Source organism: Drosophila bipectinata, chromosome 2L, assembly GCF_030179905.1.
Source record: "Drosophila bipectinata strain 14024-0381.07 chromosome 2L, DbipHiC1v2, whole genome shotgun sequence".
Taxonomy (NCBI): Eukaryota; Metazoa; Arthropoda; class Insecta; order Diptera; family Drosophilidae; genus Drosophila; species Drosophila bipectinata.
Window position 1 is genome coordinate 11,869,010 of NC_091736.1, and position 14,235 is coordinate 11,883,244.

Genomic DNA, 14,235 nt, shown 5'->3' on the forward strand with positions numbered 1-14,235 from the left:
AATGTTTTAAGGTTTAAATAAGGAACTTACTAGGGTCGACACAATCTTTTTAATTAAAACAAAATACTATTCTTCTGAGTAGGCCAGGGGATTGGGCAATAGTGTTGGCAAACAATGTCACTATCAGTTATTCATCCAGCCTATATTTGCATAGGAACCAACACCTCAGCTAGGGAAATTTTATTTTGATTTCTGATTAAAAAAAAAAGCCAAACAGACTTTTAACGAAAACACCCTACACATAGCAGTCAACTCGTTAACCAAATAAAATTCCGTCAGTCTCGCTAGAAATTGTTACGGGTAAAGTTAAAACAGAGCCCTACAGCGGGAGAGTGTTGTTCCAAAATTAAGTTGAGTCCATTGGAGCGTCCAGATAGCTATGATGGCCAGCTGCGATGTGCAGTCTTCTCCCTCCCAGGAGGAGTTAAAGCAGAAAGAAACAATCAAGAATGTTAAAAATTCGGAGGAACGTGACCAAGCCAAAGCCAGTTCCCAAGATGAAATGACAGCGGCTGTGGCTTTGGCTGCAGCGGCGGCCATTGAAACGGATCCGTCGCCCATATCGGAGGGTGAGGTGCGATCCGTCAGTTCTACCGCAAAAATGACCAAAATTCCTGGACCGGTACTGCCGGGACCCAGCGGAAGTTTCATCCAGACTACCAAACGCCACTACAGCAGCGTCCTGCGCCTGGCCAAGAGCCACACCTCGGTGGCAAGTGGAAAAGATCTAGAACGCGATCAGAATCGAAGCAACGGTTCTGGCCAGAACACCACCGATGATTCCGGCATAAACATGGAGTTTTCAATAAGTGACGTGGAGCCGTCGTGCTCCGGGGAAAGTGGTCCCATACTGGAGACAATTCTCCAAGCGATTCCGACCACCACCAGTGAACTGGAAATGGAGCTAGCCGAGCAGCAAACTCTAAAGGAACTTCAACGTGTGGTCGCTGAAATGGAGGCCGAAGTGGCCCTAGACGATCTAGAGGAAATGCAGAAAGATGAAACGCATTCAGATGAACAACCAATCTTCGAGGTACTGCCAGAGGTGGAGGCGGCAGTCGAAGAGGCCAACCAGGAGGGTATCCAGAACTCTTTGGGATATGCCGAGCTCAAGTCACTGCACGAGCCAGATCCTGGAGCAGCCGAGGAGGCATCGAAGGAATCAGTGAAGTTGGAGGAGTTCAAGCCATCGCAGGACTTGTTTGAGCAGTTGGACTCGGAAGCTTCCACCGAGAAACCAACGACCTCTGGAGGAGGAGCCCCTCCAAAATCCTTTATCGAGGAGCAATTGCAAAAGTCAGTGGAGGAGTCGATTGTGGATCCCTGCCTGGAGCGGGCAAAACAGCTAATCGAAGAGCTGCAAGTGGCTTTGCGGGCTGCACCCGAAACTGACGAGGAGAAGTTCAAACGTGAACAATTGGAGAACTCTGATCCGGCAAGCCCAGCCGGATTCCTGGGCCAGAAGTTCCCCCACCAGGTACAGGCAGATGGAGCCACTGAAGTTGTGCCTGAAGTGGCATCGACGGAGGTTGCGGATGAGGACCTGTCCGCGACCTCGGAGGTGGCCTTGGTGGAGCGCCCATCGCAGGTCAGCCACATGGATGGATCAGTAGGCAGTGACCGCCGGATGGTGAGCCTGGAGCAGCTGCTCGATGCCGAACGTAATGTGGAGCTGCTGCGTCAACTACTCCAGGGTGGACCCGATGTGGATGAAGCTGCATCCGATATGATCACCGATACGGAGGCATACAGTGAGGAGACGGATTCCATCGCGACTGAAGAGGACGACGACGAGGACGAAAACGAAAATGAAATTGTAACCGGGGACGAGGTGGCATCCGAAAACACGGAGGAGGAAATGATGAAGGCTGATTCCGAAACTGAAAAACCATCCAGCTACCTCTTCGCCATGATGCAACGTCTCGCAGGAAATAAGATGGCCCGAATCAGCTACCCCTTGCTGTTTTGTGGCCTGGCAATCAGTTTGATCTATCTCTCGCGCAAGGTTTAAAACCTTTAAGGCTTTAAGTAAAACGCAACCTGACATTCTTCAGTTCCGCACTTAATACTACGACCAATCGAACACATCAAAATCGCACGAACTTATTAGCGTTGGGTTGCTCAAAATATATCTATTTTTTAAATAAAATTCAAAATTAAACCAAAACATTGTTTAAATTGTAGACTTGCCGATAATTTCCTAATATCCAATGGGGCCCACAGCGAAGTCTATATCTTTGCCAATAATCATCCGATTCTTGAGCGGAATACTTTAAACGATTTGTAGATCGATTTCCTCTCATTCTGAATCAAAATCTAGAGAAAGAATATTTTTTAGATTTTTTGTCAAATTTTCTGGAGGGTCCCCTTCAAAAATGGGGAAAGTTCATGGAGGCACAATATGCCCCACATCGATGTCTATATCTTTGCCATTACTCATCCGATTATCGAACGGAATATCTTAAACGATTAGTGGATCGATTCTCTTTAAATCTGCATCAAAAGCTAGAAACAAAATATTTTTTCGATTTTTTGTCAAATTTTATGGAGGGTCCCCTTCCAAACCGAGGAAAATGCTTGGAGGCCCTATATGGCCCCCTGCGAAGACTATATCTTGGCCAATAATCATTCGATTCTTGAGCAGAATACTTTAAACGATTTGTAGAGCGATTTCCTTTCAATCTGCACCAAAACCTACGGACCAAATATTTTTTCGATTTTTTGTCAAATTTTATGGAGGGTCCCCTTCAAAACCGAGAAAAATGCATGGAGGCCCAATATGCCCCTCAGCGAAGTCTTTATCTTTGCCTATAACCATCCGATTCTTAAGCGGAATACTTTAAAAGATTTGTAGATCGATTTCCTCTCAATCTGCATCAAAATCTAGAGAAAGAATAATTTTTAGATTTTTTGTAAAATTTTATGGAGGGTACCCTTAAAGCCGAATTTTATGGAGCGTAAAGCCGAGGAAAATGCATGGAGGCCCAATATTAACCAGAGCGAACGGAACTAATAAAGTATAAATATTTAATTTTTAATTATTTGTATTTAGAATAACGCGCTTCATTGTGTTCCACCGCCTGCCGCAAGGTGGAGCTGTTGTAAGATGGTACATCAGATTTACGCGGCCCCAAAAAGTATGCTACAAGAATAAAAAGCTGATTTTGAGCGCAGTTGAAGCTAACAATGTTCGTATATTTGGCCACTCATGATATTAACTTGGACCACAAGGCTCACAAAATACATTTTGTATCAACGATTATCTGATCGTTGAATAATATACCTTCCTGATCTTAGATCTTTGAGTAGAATAATTCTATATCAAACCGGGGACAACCATGTAAAATCTGACCTAATTTTTACGAGTTGACGATTGAGACTCTATAGCCGAACAGGACTACAGAAATGGTAACAGGATCTACAGCTTGATTCGCTATCGAAAGTCCAAAGAAATGGTTCCAAGAACGTGGTGATCTTTCAAAAACTTCCCAATGAAACATGCAACAGCATCGACTAAACCGAATAAAATAATTCATTGAAATAACTATTTTTTGTTTAATTAGATTCGTTTGTTTTTTTATTTTATTTTATACAAGAGAATTTGTAAAATTAAGTGTCATACATAATAATTAAATTGCTTTTATTAAATTACAAAATAACGACTATATTTGATTTGCTTTTTACAGCACTCGCGAATTTGTTCAACAAGCTTTGACAAAGTGGAAGTGGTCCGAAAAATCTATTACTATAAGTATATATAAGTATATGTGTATTGCAATTTGGTACCCTGTCAGGCAGGGAAATTTCGATAATCTTGTATAGGTAAATAATACTTAAGATTAAAACAATATTTCATTCATTACATTATGCATAAGTTCGACTTAATTTCATTTAGTTTGCATACCTAAAGAGCACATGTTGGAGTTACTAATTAAAGGTTTCTTAAGGTCTTGCGTCTTTCTTTAAAGTTATTTTTATTTTTTTTTTTCGAGCAGCTCCCAAAGCCTTGCATTAAGCCACGTAATATCCGAGATTGGGACTGAAGTTCGGACCGGAATAGAGCTGTCACAGCTATTACGTTGATTCAATGCAAGGCTCTATTCAGTGAGTATTTGTGGGCGCCGGCAGTGCTTTCGTGGAACACGGCTTATATGGACAGTGCTGTGCTAGCTGCTTTCACTTCGGTATTTTCCCTCCTTTCCTTTTCGATTTGTTTATGACCACATTTTACATTAAAGCAGCTTGGTTATCCGTAATTTATCATTGCTAATAGGCGCATTTTGTTGTTTACTGCACTTCGCTATCACTATCACTCTTTTCTGGAATCGGAAACAGAATAATTTTATTATTTGACTAGGACTAGGTCTCTGTAATGAACTCACCCTTCTTGCCTGTATAGGCGTGACGTTTCAGTCGATCGTATAAGTCTTCTTTAGTTCCATAGAGCGAGGCATTGGACCTGGCCAATGTGCTCATCTTACCGCCATGAAGTCCTGGAATTCAATATGATAAACATTAAAATCTTAAAAAAAAGCTAGATCTGATGATCTACTCACCATCCTTCATGTACGTTTCGTTGTAAAAGTTGGGCATCTCCCAGCCATCCTCCTCGTCGTCGTAGTAGTGGGCATAGGTGCTGTGGTGCGAGGGTGCAATGGACTCCGCGTAGGGCGTGTGGGCGCCATAGTAGAAGTTCACCTGAGAACCTGTCTGATCGATGGCCGGGGTCAGCATCTTCTTGGGATCACGACGCTTCGTGGACCGAACGCAGATCATCCAAATCAGCAGGACAATGATGATGATGAAGATCACAGCACCGGCGATACCGCCAGCGATGTATGCGAACTCAGATCGTTCAGCGCAGTGGGGTCCGGTGAAGGAACCAACGCAGCGACAAGAGGGAGTACCCTTCAGGTCCTTGACACAAGTGCCCGAGTTCTCGCAGTAACCGTCGCACATATCCGTACAGGCCATACCAGTACCATTGAATCCTGGCTTGCACTCGCACTTGAAGTCCGAGGTCTCCGGCACCATAATACAGTAGGCATTCACGTCGCAGTGCGGCTTGCCCTCGGCAATGTGCTCGCATGGGTTGGTGCACTCGCTCTTCGAGGTGGCACCGGTGATCTTGGTGCTGTGGTTCGGTGGGCACTGCAGGCAGGAAGTCTGCTGTGACTCTGACTGGTAGAAGCCCTTCCTGCACTCGATGCACATGTTCAGCGTGGCGTTCAGATACGTTCCAGGCGAGCACACCGGCAATGTGCACTCCTCTACCGAGGAGGCGCCCACCTTAGGGGTGGTCCTGCCCAGTGGACAGGCAGCGCAAGAGGGCTGGACACCCTGCAGGCGGTAAGTTCCTCGTGGGCAGGGCTCGCAGCGACCATCAGCGCCAAGCTGCTGGCCAGAGCTGCACTCGTCGCGGCACTCCTTCCTGGAGGTAGCCTCCGTGGAGCGAGTAGTCTGGCCCAGGCCGCACAGTTCACAGCCGAAGGCTCCCTCGCTGGGCTGGTAGAATCCATGGCCGCAAGAGCGACACAGTCCGGTCTCCGCATCAAAGTACTTGCCGGCAGGACAACGCTCCTTGCAGTCTGCCGCCGAACGGGCTCCAGGTCCGGCCGTGACTCCCGGTCGTCCGGCAATCACCGGACACTTGCTGCACTGCTGCTGGCCAGCTTCCGACTGGTATGTTCCTCGGGCGCAAGGTATGCACGTTTTGTTGGCACTGTCGTAGAAGGTGCCGATGGCACAGGGCACACAGTCGGGGATCATGACCACCTGGCCCACGGGACAGGCGTACTCCGAGCCCAGTTCAAGCGAGGCTGGATCTGGGACTGTGTTGGGCAGGATATCCTGCACGGCGAACTGGTCGTCCTCGAGGATCAGTTTCTCCAGAAGTTGCTTCACGCTGGAACGTTCGCCCGTCGATGTGTGGATCACAGGATCACTGGAGGATAACGAAAGTGTGGGAATTAGTTGTTTGAAGAGATTGGATGGAATATTGAGAAACAAATTGGGTTAGAACGAAGGACATGTAATGTGAGGTTAGCTAAGCATAAGATTTAGTTTGGTTTGGTGTTTTTGCTTTTATGGGCTTGGGATTAGACTGAGACGGTTGCTGGTAGTTGGTAGTACTAGGTGCAGAATTGATGCTTGGCAGATCGGGTGCAATTGGTCGAGGATTTGGTGTTATTCGTAGGCTGAACGAACGAACAAGAGCTAGACATACTTTACAGCCGGGAAGGCTATCTCCAGGGTATACGTATCGCCGCCAGTTTGTTGGCGTCCCTGGCGACCCGTCAATGTCAGATCATCATCATCCTCGCTGCAAATTGTGTTAACGAACATACAAACATATAACATGTAACATGTAACATATGTATACAATACACAGAGTGCACACACAACAATACATAGACAAGAGACATGCTTGACCCCTCGGGGGTCACCTGCCCGTTTCATGCGATACTTACTTGACCACTGGCAGTTCGGCTTCCATTACATAGACGCCGCCATCCTTGGCCTGGCGACGGACGCGATTGTTTTGGGCGGCGCGGTAGTGGTCGCACTTGACATCAATCTGGATGTCCTTGCACTCCCTGGTAGAATAAAGTCCATTAATAAATGAAGAGGATATGAATATAAAGAGAACATACCTTGTGCCTTCGACGGCATAGGAGCAGAAGTTCCAGTCCCTGTTCAAGCCATTCACCGAGTTGGTGACCTTCTGGCGGAGCACCGCCTGACCAGCCTTGTTGCAGAGAACGTCCGATGGGAAGAGCATCTTGATACGGAACACACGTTGGGCGGGCTTTGAGGGCGAACACGAGGGGTAGACCAGTGGCATTGAGGGCTCACGAGTTGGCCGCCAGAATCCTTCGGCTCCGCAGGTATAGAACTCAGGAACAGGCTCCGAGAAGCGCAAACCAGTGTTACAGGCAATCTCACAGACCTTGAACTGTCCGCCTGCTCCCCAGTCTTTGCACACCTGGGATCCACCCACGGGATCGGCCAGCGTTGGACAGAAGTCGGCTGTAAAAAAACGAATTAGTAAGTTTCAGATACAAACCGGATTTCGAGGATAATAATACTCACTCAGCAGGGAAACCTTGAAGCTGCAGGAAGCAGTATTGCCGGCAGCATCAGAGGCAATGTAGGTGATGTCATAAGAGCCCCAGAGCAGAGTAGTTCCGGAGCGGTGTCCATTACGCTCATAAATCTTCGTCACACCGATATTATCGCTGAAGTGAGGCTCATCCCAGGTAACCACGGCAGATCCGTTCTTGGCAATCACCCACAGATCTCCAGGGCAGTGCTCCACCACTGGTGGCTCCTTGTCCACGACCAGTTGCTGGCAATTGGGACCGGTATAGCCCACTGGGCACTTGCGTTGTCCGCACAGAGATGGCACATTGCGCTCCACTCCACCGGAAGTGACCTCATAGCCGGCCCAGTTAAGGATCAGACCAGGGTACAAGACCGGCTCCGAGCGGCAGTCGCGCACCTGCTTCTGGATCTCAGAGGTAATATCAAGGGCACGAGCCCACACCTGGGCTTTCGTAATGGTTCCCTGGAATCCGGCATCGGAGTAGGCTAGTTCGTTGGTGAGTCTATAGGGTTGCGGGCGACCCAACACTGCCCAGAGGTAGCCAGGCAGAGATCCTCCCGCTCCGTATTCCATTTTGCTTGCGATCAATCCTTCAGTAATGAGCTGCAACTGGCCGGAAATACCGTCCCAGACCACGGCAACATGATGCCACTGGCCGTCATTCACGGATGTGTATTCCCCGAAGCTCAGGAAGGCATCGGATTGGTCCTCGAACAGCGATACCTGGACTCCACTAGAGTGAGCCTGGAGCAGCATGCGTCGGCGCTGGGTCATGCGAGCGGATTCCACGCCGTAGAGCGTGAAGAAGATGCCGGGGTCGTCCTTCTGGGCAAACTGCACCCACATGGCCACCGTCAGGCTGTTGGCCTCGCCCGTGGCGAAGGGCACGACCTGGGCGGCAGTGGATCGCGACGGGTCACTGAAGTACAGGTCGTAGTCCACCTGGATGGCCTTGCGACAATCGTCACCGGTCATGTTGAAGGGGCACTGGCAGTAGAAGCCGTTGGTAAGATCCACGCAGCTGGCTCCCGGCGGGCACGAGTTGTCCTTGCAGTCAACAATGTCCTGCTCGCAATTGCGTCCAGTAAATCCGGGTGGGCACTGGCAGCTGTATCCAGCGCCATTGTCCACACAGGTAGCTCCATTCTGGCAAACCTTCTCCTCGCAAGCGTCGTACTCGTACTGGCAACCGATGCCCGAATAGTCTGTTGGGCAGCTGCAGTTCAGGCCAGAGCCAAAGTCCTGGCACTTGCCTCCGTGCATGCACGGGTCTCCGATGCAACGTTCCGGAGCAGTTTCGCAGTTCTTGCCATCGGTGCCGCTGGGACAGACACAGAAGTAGTCCTGGAACAGGTCGATGCAGCGCGCATCGTTCTGGCAAGGAGCCTGCAGGTTACAAGTGGTCACCTGCTGCTCGCAGCGCATTCCACTCCATCCTGGTTCGCAGCCGCACTCGAAGCCACCTACGCGGTCCCTGCACAATCCGTTGTTCAGGCAAGGCTGAGCCTCGCAGTCGTCGATGTCCGTCTCGCAGAGCTGGCCCTTGAATCCATCGCGGCACACGCACTCGAACTTGTTGTCCTTGTCCAGGCAGCGCTCAGTGCCGACGGGGTTGCAAGGATCGCTCAGGCACTCGTCGATCTCAGCCTCGCAAGACAGGCCCACATATCCGGGTCGGCACTTGCAGCTAAACCCGTCCAGTTGGTCAACGCAGGTGGCTCCGTGCTGGCAAGGATTGGAGGCGCAGTCGTCGCTGGTGTGCTGGCAGTTCTTTCCGGTGTAGCCAGGCTCGCAGTTGCAACTGTAGCCATCGACCAGGTCCACGCAGGTGCCCTCGTTGGCACAGGGTCTGCCTTCGCAGTCATCGATATTAACATCACAGGCAGCTCCCGTCCATCCCGGGTGGCAGACGCATTCGTGGTCGAAGAGGCGGTCCACGCAGGTGCCATGCTTGCACGGCTCCGACAGGCAGAGGTCGATCTTCTGTTCGCAACGTTTACCCGTGAATCCTGGTGGGCAGGCGCACTGGAAGTCGTTGACCAGATCGGTGCAGTTGGCACCCAACAGACAGGGATTCTCGGAGCAATCGTTGATGTTCAGTTCGCAGTGGATGCCCTCCCATCCTGGCAGGCACTCGCACTTGTAGCGACCCTGCTGCAGGGCCTGGCAGCTGGCTCCGTTTCCGCAAGGATTGCCATTGGCCGTGCACGGATCGATGGTCACGTCGCACTGGTCTCCAGTGTATCCGCTGCGGCACAAACAGGTCACATTCTTGAATCCAGGTTCGTTCTTGCACATGGCCCGCGTGGGGCAGGTATCGGCTCCACAGTCGCTGGCCTCCTCCTGGCAATTGATGCCGGAATATCCTGGCTGGCACTCGCAACGGTAGCCCTGGGGCAGATCCTTGCACTGGCCTCCATTGTAGCAAGGCTGAGAAGCGCACTCATCGATGTCCTGTTCGCAGCGACGTCCGGAGAATCCAGCCGGGCAGAAGCATTGGATGTCATGACCCATCGGCACGCACAGTCCACCGTGTTGGCAGGCTCCCTCTCCGCAGACCACAGGCTTGCACTGTTCGCGGCCCTTGGAGCCGGCTGTGTCGGTTTTCATGTTGCTAGGGCACTCGTTACAGCTCTGCGATCCTGCAGATCCTTGGTAGTGGTGCAGGGGGCACTGCGAGCAAGGTGCCAGTCCAGTAGCAGAGTATGTTCCCGGAGCACACTTGGCGCGACACATGTCGCTGTTCGAGGCAGCGGGCTGGTAGGTGAAGGTCTGGGCAGCACATGCCTGGCAGTCCTTGAATCCTCCGGTCGGGGGTTCGGCAGTGAAAGAGTTGCGTGGACACTCTAGGCAAGGCACCAGACCAGTGGGAGAGTAGGTACCATAACCGCAAACAGGAATACAATCGGCCTGGGACTTGGAGCCCTCCTCCTTGGTATAAGTTCCGGCGGGGCAGCGAATACAGGTGCCTTGACGATCCCGGTTCTGGTAGTATCCTCTCGGGCAGTAGGTGCAGCTGTTCTGACCCTCGGACACATAGGTGCCCGCAGGACAATGAAGACACCTAGGCACATCACTGGTGTCCATGTTCAAAACCTCACCAACGTTGCAGCTGAATCCTCGAGAGATTTGCGACTTCAAGGCTCGCAGGGGCGGGCACTGGTTGCCAATGTTGGCAATGTTCAAGAGGTCATCGATCACGGCACTGGCATAAGGAACACTCAGGTCAAAGATCAGGTTCAGAGTAGATCCGCAAAGGTCGTAGAGCTGCGGCTGGCGAACTGCTGGAAGAATGGACAGAATAAAGTCCATTTTGACCACATTCTCCTCCAGCAGCATGGGCACCGACTTGACGAAAGTAACGTTCATGTTCACATTAACAGCGGAACATCGCTGGGAAAGCAGCTGGTTCAGTCCGGTGTAGTGCTGGGCCAAGACATCCTGGTACTGTCCAAGACAGGATTGGGCTACGGCTCCGTTGGCACGGTAGGTAATGGTGGCGGTGACATGGTAGGCGGCTTGCTCCGTGTTTTCGGAGACACAGTCGGGCACCACGGAGGTGGGACGCCACAAACGCGATGTCTCGCATGAGAATGTCTTCAGGGGCTCGCCATCCGTGAACCGGAAACCGGGCTTGCAGGTGGCAATGCACTCGATTCCTCGGTCTCCTGGCAGGCAGTTAATGGCTCCATTGGCTGGCGGTTGCAGTTCCCAGTCCACGCAGGGCGAGGCCTTTAGGGACACCTGGAAGTGGCAGGAGGCCCGGTTGTTGAACTTGTCTGTGGCCGTCACAGTCACATTCTCAAAGTTTCCGATCTTGATGGTGGCTCTCTCCGGAATGAACTGCAGCCTCACCTCTCCGGCATCATCGGAGGTCTTGATCCTCTTACGGGTATCGTTGAAATTGACGTCGTAGCTCTCCTGACGATCTATCAGCTCGATCACATAGCTCTGGGGGCACTGAAGCAGCGGAGGAGTGACATCCGGCACAGTGATGTTGATCTCGCAAATGGCCACGTTGCCATCATAATCGAAGGCCACGTACTTGACCACCGTGTCCTTGAATATGTAGCTGGGAGTTCGGAAGTTTTGTGGCTTGATTTCCAGACGAGCAATCGATCCGGAATTGTCCACAGCCGTGGGCTCGGTGAAGTTGACAGGCAGCACTCCGCCGTTTTCATCCCGGCGGACTACAATCGGCTGCTGAGGGCAGTTCTGGAAGATTGGAGGCTCGTTATCCACGCACGGGGAGTAGCCGTAGTCGTAGCCCAGAAGAGGCTCATTCTTCGGCTCCTCACAGCCCATCAGCTCGAATTTCAGACAGGCGTTGTCCATGTAGCTCACAATGCCCAGGATCACGAATCGGGCCTGCACGTACTTGGGCAGGGTTATCATGGCCAGTTCTCCATAGTTGCCAGGATCGCGCATGGTTAGGTTGAAGTTGGGGAAGTACACCACATAGTTCTCGCTCTCGGATTGCTTGTAGAAGAATCGAATCTCCGTGGGGCGACCGACAATGTCGTTGGTGACCACACCCTTGACCAGGATGGCCTTGACACGATAGATCTGTCCCAGGTCCACGCTCACGTAGGTGAATGCTTCCTGCTTGCCACACCAGCCAGTCGCCGAGTTCAGGCGGATGTTCTTGGCCTCGTAGTTGGGTCGCTCCGAAGTGGCATTAATGGCAGAGTCGGGAATCCTTCCAGAGCTCAGACCCAAGGGCTTGATGACCTTGCACTCGGGCTCGCGGATACAGGTGATGGGTCGTGGGTTGATCAGGATGTAGCCAGGACGATTGCAGCCGAAGTAGACCTCCGAGCTTTGTTCGTAGCTGCGGGCAATCTGGCGACCATCGGCTGGGCGGCCAGGATCCTCGCAAACGGGTCCTTCGCAACGCAGGTCACCAAAGTCCCAAATGCCGTCGGCACCGCATCGCACCACGTTGTCATTGCGTCCGGTCTGGCCGGCCAATTTGAAGGTGTTCTGGCAGCCGAAGAAGAAGCTGCTCTGGAAGCGAGTGTCCACAAACTGTCCGTATTCAGCTCCGGGCGTGGGCATAGGGGCATAGCAGTCTACCCTGGGGCAGGAAGGCTGCATTCCCGATAGCCAGTAGTCCGGCAGACCAGGCTTGGGATCGTAGACGCATTGACGGAAGCCAGAAGAGGCAGTGGCACGCAGTTGGCGACCTGCGGAGCCGCAGGTGATGGTCACGTTGTCGCGGAAGGGAACAAGCACGGATTCGGGATCGGGGCGGGCCACGGTAAGACCCTCCAGCTTGTCATCAGGCAAGGAAACGCACTTGGCATCTGCAAAAAGGATAAACCCCTTAATTTTATGAACCGTAAAGAATCCCTAAGAAATACTTACAATTGCACTCTGGTACGCTAGCGTTCCACTGACCGCTGGACAGGCACAAAGCCGACGAGCTGCCGCTCATGATGTAACCGAAGTGGCACTGGAAGCGCACTATATCGCCGAAATGGTAATCGTTCTTGTCACTCAACAACTGGCCGTTCTCGGGGGCATCCAGTTCGGGACACATGACGGGCACACAAGTCTTGTTGCGCTGGTAGGTATCTCCGTCACGTTCACCCGACTCCGAGCGCTCCAGGTGGAAGCCGGCAGTTCCGTTAGAGGTGTACAGCTGGTAGCCAGTGTTGCAGCCACAGGCGAATCCTCCGGGAGAGTTGATGCACTTCTGGTCGCAGCCACCGTTGTTCTTGCTGCACTCGTTGATGTCCACACAGTCCAGACGGGTGCATCCCATCAGCTCCATGCGGATGCAAGGGGCACCGACGTAGTCCTGGATGCGGAAGCGGATGTAACGTGCCTCGATTGGCAGGGGCAGGTTTAGGATGGACAGAGTGGGCTCCAAGATCCGGAACTCCACGGCAGTACCATCAGGATTGGCGTAGTCCTTGAACACATCTGTCAGATCGTTGGTGTACTGCAGACGCACCGCGGAGCTGAAAGCCACATTGCCGTCCGGTCGTTGCACGGACATGGTGCGGAAGCCTCGCAGGATGGTTGGGGCCTTCAGGTCGATGAGGATCCAATTGGCACCTGGCTCCGAGGAGCCGCCGCACCAGCCGTTGGTGTTCAATCGCAACTGCGTCTTGCTGTATCCTGGTTCACTTATGGAAGTGGTGATACTGTCGTCGGGAATGCCACCATTTCCTAGTCCCAAATCTGCGACTGGTCGGCACTCGGTGGTGGCTGTGAATCCTGCACGGCACTGGCAGTGGAAGGATCCGTTGGTGTTCTGGCACTCGGTGGTGGTCAGATCGCACTGCGAGGAGCTGCACTCGTTGATGTCCTCGCAGATCGGCGGCTGCTCGAACTTCTGGGCCTCGCTGCAGCGCATGATGTTGCTGCCGATGAGCTTGTATCCTTTGTAGCACTGGACCCTGGCTTCGTCTCCGAACAGGTACTCCCTGGTGGAGTCCACCACGAATCCGTTGTCAATGTCGGGGAACTCGTAGCAACGCTTGCGTGTACACCTGGGCACATCGCCGCTCCAGGTGCCGTTGGACATGCAGGTCAGCACCGGATGACCGTTCCGCTCGTATCCCGATTCACATTCGTACTGGACGATGGTTCCGTAGCTGCGACCACCTCCATTCAGGAGCGTCACATTGGCGTGAGCCACCTCCGGCAGCGGGGCGCACTGGGAGGCCATGCAGTTGGGCTGCCTCTCCCATTTTCCGTCCGGCAGACACGAGATCTTCTCAATGGGGGCACCAGAGGCGAAGGCGAATCCGGCATAACACTGATACATGGCGACGCCGCGGTAGGTCACGTTCGAGGAGCCAATGGAGAAGCCGTTGTCGATTTGTGGCACAGGACCGCAGTAGACCTCTGTGTTAAGGGATAACAAGTTATATTAATCGATCTTTGAGCAGAAAATGAATCATTCGAGACTTACCCTGACACTTGGGTATGTAGGAGACACTCCAGTTGCCACCGCGCAGACATTCCGTAACCAGACGCGTCTTGCCGGTGGCAAACTCCTGTCCAATGGGACATGTAAAGCTGACCAGCGTACCGAAAGCGGTGTCGCGACTGGAGGCCAAGGCTCCGATTCCAGGCTGCAGCTCTGGGCAATCCGCCGAGAAGGTGGCGGACCAACT

General features: G+C 52.3%; 2 protein-coding genes across 6 annotated transcripts in view; one reads left to right on the plus strand and one right to left on the minus strand.

The window, feature by feature from the left end:
* The first annotated feature begins 117 nt into the window (after positions 1-117).
* On the plus strand, positions 118-2,167 carry LOC108125109 (probable inactive protein kinase DDB_G0270444). The gene has a single exon (XM_017241155.3). The coding sequence runs from the start codon at positions 380-382 to the stop codon at positions 2,009-2,011; it is 1,632 nt and encodes a 543-aa protein (XP_017096644.2). The 5' UTR covers positions 118-379; the 3' UTR covers positions 2,012-2,167.
* Positions 2,168-3,547: 1,380 nt separating this feature from the next.
* Positions 3,548-14,235, minus strand: part of uif (sushi, von Willebrand factor type A, EGF and pentraxin domain-containing protein uif) — a 29,941-nt gene continuing 19,253 nt past the window's right edge. For 4 of the 5 annotated variants that reach the window (XM_017241032.3, XM_017241023.3, XM_017241014.3 and 1 more), the window contains 9 exons: positions 14,031-14,233; positions 12,473-13,963; positions 7,093-12,411; positions 6,654-7,029; positions 6,471-6,596; positions 6,227-6,322; positions 4,557-5,944; positions 4,383-4,493; positions 3,548-4,319 (listed from right to left, as the gene is read on the minus strand). In XM_017241032.3, coding sequence (XP_017096521.3) covers positions 4,288-4,319; positions 4,383-4,493; positions 4,557-5,944; positions 6,227-6,322; positions 6,471-6,596; positions 6,654-7,029; positions 7,093-12,411; positions 12,473-13,963; positions 14,031-14,233 — 9,142 coding nt within the window. In that variant the 3' untranslated portion in view covers positions 3,548-4,287. The remainder of the gene's footprint in view (positions 4,320-4,382; positions 4,494-4,556; positions 5,945-6,226; positions 6,323-6,470; positions 6,597-6,653; positions 7,030-7,092; positions 12,412-12,472; positions 13,964-14,030; positions 14,234-14,235) is intronic. The other variant, XM_017241040.3, reaches the window with a different exon arrangement.

Coding starts and splice junctions, on each gene's coding strand:
- LOC108125109 (XM_017241155.3), top strand. CDS start 380: ATGATGGCCAGCTGCGATGTGCAGTCTTCTCCCTCCCAGGAGGAGTTA.